This window comes from Pundamilia nyererei, unplaced genomic scaffold (genome assembly GCF_000239375.1).
Source record: "Pundamilia nyererei isolate P.nyererei 1_Seehausen unplaced genomic scaffold, PunNye1.0 scaffold00027, whole genome shotgun sequence".
In the NCBI taxonomy this organism is placed as follows: domain Eukaryota; kingdom Metazoa; phylum Chordata; class Actinopteri; order Cichliformes; family Cichlidae; genus Pundamilia; species Pundamilia nyererei.
The window spans coordinates 808670-817321 of NW_005187428.1; the positions used below are offsets into that span (position 1 = coordinate 808670).

General features: G+C 37.1%; 1 protein-coding gene across 2 annotated transcripts in view; it reads left to right on the forward strand.

Moving 5' to 3' along the window:
• scamp5a (secretory carrier membrane protein 5a) overlaps nucleotides 1-5269 on the forward strand; it is a 9608-nt gene extending 4339 nt beyond the window's left edge. For both annotated transcript variants that reach the window (XM_005728029.1, XM_005728028.1), the window contains exon 7: nucleotides 1769-5269. In XM_005728029.1, coding sequence (XP_005728086.1) covers nucleotides 1769-1957 — 189 coding nt within the window. In that variant the 3' untranslated portion in view covers nucleotides 1958-5269. The remainder of the gene's footprint in view (nucleotides 1-1768) is intronic.
• Nucleotides 5270-8652: the final 3383 nt, after the last annotated feature.

An 8652-nucleotide genomic window follows, 5' to 3' on the forward strand; every position in this document is an offset into this window, starting at 1 on the left:
GGGGGGGGGTTCTATAACTCTGTATTTGACAACATATTACAGTAAGGTTTAATAGGATAACATTATGACGTTTTCTATACAAAATGTCAAAGGTTGACTTCACTATGACATCAGAGTGTTCTGCAAAAACATTTGAAGCCACAACTCTTGAAAAGAAGAGGGGATTGTGACCATATTTCATGATTGGTGGCATCTAAGTTGATGATGCTAATCCCGAGTTCTAACGTTAAAGCTTTGGTCAAGGTGTGACTGTTTTGTGCTGCAGGATTAAAGATGTGTGTGAAGCATCCACCTTTTAGAATCTGTTGTTTCTTTAAGGCTATTATTCTAGTGTTTTAACTATACCTGCTAAGTCATTGTGGCAATTTCTTACCATGGGAATGCTGTCCATCTATCACCACACCCTCATATATCAATCAGCGGTATTTTTTGCTCTCATTGGTAGTTGCTTCACTTTGCGGATCCCAAGTTAACGGGTCCCAAAATAGCAACACCAGGAGTTATTTTGTCTTGATGTCACTGATTGTCATTGAGGGTCCGATGCCCCTTTGGCTGTGCCTGCCCACATGGACATTACATAAATTAATCGGTAGTCATGACTAGGTGGCATAAACACACAGCTCTGGATCTGCACTCAGCTCTTTTGTCCAATAAACTGTGACAAAAAACTAGATGATTGTGAAAACTATCTTTTTGATTTTAGTAAAGCACAGCAAAGCAAAGATATTACAAGAGGGGCCTCAGGAACGACAGAAATTCAGTTTGAAATTACTTGCAAGTATGTACCATTACATATTTATATAAATTTATTATTCATATAAAAAGTGAAGTAAAAACGGTAATAACAGTTGGTTATGTTGTGATAGTGCTCATTACTCTGACCTGAATTTACCGCTCCTGTATTAAAGTTTGTGTCCCAGGCAGGCGGGTCACAGATTGGCCTTAACACTTTGCTTAAGACTGGGTAGGATTAGCAATGAATAGCCAACAGCCTGTGTTTATGTTTTTAATACATTTTTCAGAGAAATACATCAGTTTGCCTTGTGTTTCGATCAGAAGATCTAAGATCGGGTGGGCTTCATGGGATTTTCTGGTTTTTAAGTGGGCTGCAGCATAGTGATGATTTTTCATCCACTTCATTATTGTTTTTTCATATTGGTATAAATTCAACAAAAACAAGATATTAGTGTATTTAAAATGCAACATTAAAGTAGTAAATAATCATAAATATCCCACTGCAGAACTGTCACATACTTAACAAATGGTAAATGGTAAATGGCCTGTATTTATATAGCGCTTTACTAGTCCCTAAGGACCCCAAAGCGCTTTACATATCCAGTCATCCACCCATTCACGCACACATTCACACACTGTGAATGTGTGCGTGAATGGGTGCGCACACAGGTGCGTCAACTTCATTAAGAACGTCATTAAGATATAGGATGATATCATTTAGTATTATAAGCTGGGAATTTCTTGCGTTACAGCAGGTATAACATTATTTAAACATGACAAGCATTGGGAGTGTAAGTCTCAAATATATCTTTTTCAGTCTAGAATTGCTTAGGAACAGCTCTTTGGAAAGTAAATGTTGCCAATAATGTGGTCATGACACAAAAAAATGAGATGCCACTACAGACAAATAATAAAATTCACCTTTTCTTTATGGTAATTTGGTCAATTTTACAAATTTAAAAAAATAAAAGTCATACTTGATAGAGAGTAAAATTCATGTTGAATCCCATTTCTCCTTTCTGTCTTTTTTTAGGTGCATAACTTCTACCGCGGCAGTGGTGGCAGCCTGGGTAAAGCCCAGGAGGAGTGGGCTACGGGTGCCTGGAAGAACCCCCATGTCCAGCAGGCAGCCCAGCAGGCCGCCATGGGGGCTGCTCAAGGTGCCATGCAGCAGAATCAGTACTCAGCAGCTCCCACCTACAACTACGACGAACCCATGTAGGACAGAGGAGTAGGCCAGGCGGCTGAGTGGGAGAACTAAAAAGGGATCAATTAAGAACACAATTCAGAATTAGGTGCCCGTCATTATAACACTGTAATGCTGAACTCAAACAGAACAATGTAAAAGTCATGTTTTTGGTGCAAATGTACTGGGATTTCATTATTTTACTCGGTTCACATTTAAATCAACAGTTATTTTAAAAAGCAAAAAATGTTGCTGTTGTTTTATGCTGCTCAGTTGTAGCTGGTCGGTGTTGTTTTCCAACAGAGACACATAGCCTAAAATAGGTAGACCCAGTCCCCTGAGCATCTTCAGTTTATTTGAGTAGGTGGTCTCCAATGTCACTCTGTAAATTTTCTAATGATCTTTAATGTGATATTTAAGGGACTGAAACAGCTATATTGTTAAGGGTCTTTACTTTTATTAGCCTTGAAGATCACCAATGCTGAAACAGTTATTTCTCAGCTGATGTAATGGACTAGCTGTTTGGCTAAATTCTTATATACAAATGTCAAGAATTTTTTATTTCCCATTAAAGGAATAGTTTGACCATCTTGGGAAACACCTTAATTCACTCTCTTGCTTCAGGGTTATATATAGGGTATTATAAAATTAATCTTTGCTAGCAGCCAGTTAGCTTGAATTAGCAAAAAGACCAGAAACTGAAGCTGAAACAGATAGTTTGGCTTTATCCAAGGATATTAAAATCTTCTTAGCAATTATAGCTAGCAGTATAGCTCTAATAATCTGACTAGCTCGTTATATGTCACTTAAGAGCTCTTAGAGGCAGATTTTATTTCATTTTGACAAAGTCATGCAAGCTGTTTCTGACAGATGTGAAAGATCCACAGATCGCAAGGGGAAAATATGTACTCTCCAACGGGCTAGCAAGTGGTTCCTGGATATTGCCAATAGCCACCAGGTGAAATCACTCAAAAAAAAAAAAGGGTGCAACACCAAAAACCTCCCTTGTGGTTGCTTTGGTTGCTAGCAGGTCAAATTTAGTTTGCATTGAAGATGCTGACTTGTATGCAAATGCTCGCTAACTATTGACCTAGCAGCAGTAAAACTTGAAAAAGTGCAACTTAACCAGGAACGTTCTGCCTTTTGAAACATGTTGGCTGCACCGCTGAGGCACAACTTTTATTTTAAAGGCTAACGTTTTCCGTTTCACCACAGCTCAGATAGCAGTTAGACAGTTTTTGTAGACAAGTTAGCATCTTCCTTGCAAACTACTAGCAACCGCAGCAATCTGTTAGCGACCAAAGCTATTTCATATTTACATACTGATGTGACAGGGGTTGCTTTTTAACTTACAGCAAGAAATTAATTGGATCAAACTACCTATTTGTTAAAGGTTATGGTACATTTTAAGTAACCTTTTGACTTTGTTTTTTTTTAAAATTATGCTTAAATACCAGTAAAGAAACTCATCATCTTTCTCTGCTTTTTTTCTTTCCTTTTTTTTGATTGAAAAAGAAAGTTAAACCGACTAAAATGAATATTCTAACAAACAGAAATATGGAGTTTTTGTTTTGGTGATCTTTTTGACAGTATAAGTCGATTTATTTACATTCTCAGGAAAAGTCTAATAGCTGTTTTTAAATTCTACCTGTAAAGCCTGTAGAGCTTCAACATGTCAGGCTTTTGTCTCCTTATATCGCCCCTATTGACCATGTTTGGTTTTGTCGTTACATACTAGTTTTATGTTGAGCAGGCTGAGTTTAGTTCAAGTATTTCATTTTTTTTTCATGTTAAAGTGAAGCACACGCAGTATTTAAAGATTGGAGTTTATTGGTCAGACATTCCAAATCGATGTTAGTATAAAGGTCAAAGTGAAAGAAAACCAAAACACTTGCAGGTTATGGTAAGTAATAGTAATAATTGTTGTAAGGTGGTCATAACATTGTATGGAGTGATGGATGTCTACTCTCCCTTTGGCAAACTCTCCCGCTTACCCCTACGTGTAAATGCTTCAGTGACTCCTTGTTTCTGAAATTCGGGATTTCAGGCCTTAGTGTGTTATTTCGTGGATGTTGGTGTTATTCCATGAGTTGGTGTAATAAGAAATCTACATAAAAGAAAAAAAAAGAATATTAAATTCAATCCAGCTATTTCTTTATGGAGTAAAATATCACAAAAGGACATTCGTGCGTAGCCCCGGTGAGGCCTGATGTGTTCAGTCAGAGACGGTGTCATTCTGGTTTCTTCGAGTCTTTGAAAGCTTCAGCATACAGTAGATGGTTCGTACAGTCGAACACTATTAGATTTAAAACAGTAAAGTTATCTGAATCCTCGTTACTTTAAAATCTGTGAGTCGTCTTGTCTGATTGTGATGACGTGGTTTCCAGTAGGCTGTTTGTTGTGCTACCTTTTAGTTGTTTTGTTTATCTCTCTTTTTTCCTGTGTATTTGAATGACGTGTGGATGCTTGTGAAGCACATGATTTGTTGTGTCTTTCTGTTTTGTTTTTTTTGTTTTTTTACTATACTTTTTGTTTTTTGGAAAAAAAAGTAAGTAATATTTGCGCTGGTTTTCCTCTTGGCATCGGTGCAAACTTCATTCAGAGTGGAGCAATACTAACAGTAGAGTTATTACAATCAGCTGGGGTCCTGTTGTGCAGCCTTTAAATACAGGAAGAAAAATGTTACCAACCCCAACCTAAAGTGTCATAAAATGAATAGCTAGCCTATATTTGAGTTGGACACCACTTGTATGATTTTACAGTTTCATAGCATTTTCACCAGCACATGCACACACAGAAGTAAGGAGGTGTAACCCTGTAAAAAGTACCATACATCCACTCATCTGTTAGTAAATGCACAGCTGGCCATTTCTATAACGTAAATGTGAATTTTTTTGCACAAAGTTGAACAAATAAGCTACTTTCCCTGTGTATGTAGTAAGTTGGTGAACTTTGGATCAGTCCAAACTTTCCGCCATATGTACATACGGCACAATTCATGTGTTTATGGAAATTGCAGCTGTGTAGTTATTGTGTAGCAGAAGCCGCTTATACACTTAATGCCACTGTATCAAAGCTTCTGAAAGCCATTTTCCATCTTATTCCCACATGTACTGTATGTTGTGTAAAATGTATTAACATGTACTATATCATAAGTATATATGAATATATAATTACTTGAGGTGCAGTAAATATTTGCCATGGATCAACAAATTCAGTAGGCCCTAAATAGTCGAATAAGTCGTTTGAGGGGGCTGCGTCTCCACGAGTGAACGAGGAAAACATTTTGTGTATTACTTTTGTATTATTTGGTCTTACCCTAATAGATATTAAATAGTTCTTGTTGCATCCTGTTTTGTTATGTGATGAGTTTGCATACGGGTACTATACAGTTGTAGATATGGAAAATGTAACTTTTTTTTTAAATGAACTATTGACTTTTAGGTGTAAATAGCTGTGTCGAGTAGCTGACCTTCAATTTCTTCTGTCCAAATACAAACCTTAAATATTCTAATATTCATCTCACCTCCGACATAATTGAATTTTGATTCTTTTCTAGGTTAAAACTCGCTAAAACAAAAAAAAAAATCCAATTTAGCCTAAACATGGTGATGAACAGTGATGTGGTTTCTTTTTACATCATAAATTACAATTCATAAACACTTTTATGGATGCTTCACTTTTAAGGAAGGTTGATGATTTGAATACTCCAAACGAATCAGGGGCATTTGTATATATCATTCATTTCATACCTCAGCACACTGTATCCGATTATTACAACTGGAAATGATATGGTAGTGGAGTAGTAACTAAGTAACCTATAATAAATTACAGAGTTATAAAATATAACAAAATGGTTCTAATAGATACAAATAGCTCTAATTATAAATATTCCAGATGCTGATCACTATGCTAGACAATCTCCCAGTTTATATTTGTTATATTTGTTCAACCTGCCATCAGCAGCCAATCAGCAACTAAGTTTAAATCAGAGAGGGAATAGAGCAGGTTAATGAGGGTGGCAATAAAAGAAAAACACAAGAGGAAGCCCATTGCTTTCTCCATATCCCCCCCTGACTCGTATTTCTGTAGCTTTGCTCTTTGCTAGTGCCATCGTCCCTGCTGGTAGCATGAGATGGTACTTGCAGCCTATTCAGGTTGCATATCCATGCATGCTGTCACAAGAAAATTTACTGGGTCTTCCTGCACAGTCCAGCACAGAAATGGAGAAGGGCATCAACCAGGCAGCAGGACCAGCCCCTTTGTGCGAAGAGGAACAGGAGGAGCTCTCCAAAGTGACCTGCAGCAGGCTACTCGTGTAAATGTTTTGTCAGAAACAATGAGATCTGCCAGTGAAGCGCCATGTGAGCACATGTGACAGATGTGAAAGGGTCTGGACACAGCGTGTTCAAAATTACGCTACCAGCAACATCATCCAGCATGATCCTTCAAGGCATATTCTTGAAGGATACCATAAACCTCCATGTTCCAGCCAGCAGTACCAGGCTAAAACCCTCGGATCTGATGGTGGCCTCACCCATCATGTTCCCCAGGCACATCCATGACTTTATCCAAGTCTGGGGGAAGATTCCCAGCACACCATCCACCATCACTTCACGAGTGTTCCCAGATGTTGGGAGTGCACATGCAAGTGGGGGCTGTAAACAGTAATGAGTACTAAATGAGCTGCATCAGCCTGTAATTTGAATTTTTAACTCTGCTTTTTGTGGTTTTGAATCCAGCGCTCAACAAGCTGCTGAAAGGGTTTACACTGACCGTTATATCATTTCATTCTCAACAATTTATACTGCATCCATGCTTACCAGTAAAGATTTTCATCTTGAATATTTCATTCATCAAGAGCCAATGTATATTTTAAGTGTTTCCTTAATTTCCTGGAGGTGTAAAAAGAATTTATGGATTCCTAAACACTGCTCTAAGAGATTAAGTATTTACCCAATTATTCCAATAAACAACAGACTTAAAGGATATCAATCCTTTGTAGTAATGTTTGTAAACTCACTTGAGTACAAATATTTGCTAAATAAGCAACAGAAACAAATTCCCAAAGGTTTTGTATTTATGTAGTTATTTACACCTTTGCCAAATTTTGAGTCAAATATTCAATTTGTACAATTTTAGTTATATTTAAGTATTTGAATACATTTTCCACACTTGGCAATAAGAATAATGTAAAACCAGGGAACTCTGAAACTAAACTTTAACATCACTACTAATTACTGCACTTGAGATAAAACCAGATAAGAGTTACCTTACTCTGAATGTGCCGGTAGATTTTACCTCATTTTAACTATTTTTCTTTTAAATACATAAATTATTACACTACATTGTAAATATGCAACTACATAATAAAATTGTGTAAATTACTTAATACACATTACAACTGCCACCTAATCATCAACTTTAAATTATGGAGAAATATGTTTGATATTCAAGAGAAACACAAAAAAAAAAAAAAAAAAAAAAAAATATGCTACTGAATAAAATGTAAATTAAAACAATTGAAAAACTTTACAACTCCAATGCTACACATGAATACCAGTGATAATCTTAAAATTCTTTATTCATAAACTTGATGCAAGTTTACAAATTACTGTACATGGTCAAAATTTCTTCAAATGGAAAAAAAACCAAAAACAAGAAACCCAAAATGAGCCAAGAGTGTCAGACTTGTTGGTGCCAGAAAATGAATTGAGATAAATGATACACAGTCCAGTTAGAGAAGCGCCCAATTACCATTGCATGACCGTCAAACTTGAATCGTCTCAGTATCTGCTGTGACCCAAGCTTTTGCATTTTGAAGGGAGGCAGTCACACATGTGGATAAAGGGTCTGTAACAGAGGGTTTAATGTGCACCTCCTCTCTACACCTGACCACACGGGTCCCCATCATTGGTGAAAGTGTCTTGATAAAAGATATTAACCTCCACCCTCAGATACATCCTGTTGTCACAGGTCTGATGTAAGCAGTGTGCTGAGAACAAAAGAAATTCTGATCAGAAATTATTCACGATATGACACCTCTCTGGGGAGAAGGGGGGTGGGGGGGTGAAAAAATAATCAAAAAAATCAGTGAGAGCAATTACACAGACTGGTCAACATGCTCCTTGCAATCCAGCACTCGCTATGTAAATTGCTTTATTACAAAGTCATGCGACCTGTGTTTTAAAGTTCAGTTCATCAGTGGGCAAGTATGTCAAAACATTACTGAAACTGCGCACTAATTAAACCCAGAAAGTCACCCGCAGCTCAACATGGACATGTACCGATCCCCCTCCTAAGTATTGTTTGTTACCTGAGTTGCCATTCAAATGTACTTTTGCAGACAGTGTTAGCAAATAAACTGCAAAAGAGCCAACAGATTGATAGATACAACGTGTGTCCTGTAATTTGGGGAACAGCAGCACTCTGTGTGTACTACAGGATATTTCAAGGTCAAAGTTTGAATGTACAGTTTTATAATCACACTACTAAATCATCCTTTTCCACAAGCAACACTGAAACACACCTGTGCTATATTGTAATGGCAGAGGAAGCCCTACAGATAATGGACATTTAGCTCCAAGTCATGTCGAGTGACAGGGTGGCAAACTTTAAATGGGCAGGGAGGGGAACGAAAAACAAAACAAAAACAAACAAACAAAACACTACAACAAATTTATGCGAGGATGATATGACAAGTTTGCTTTAAAATTAAATTAAAAAAAAAA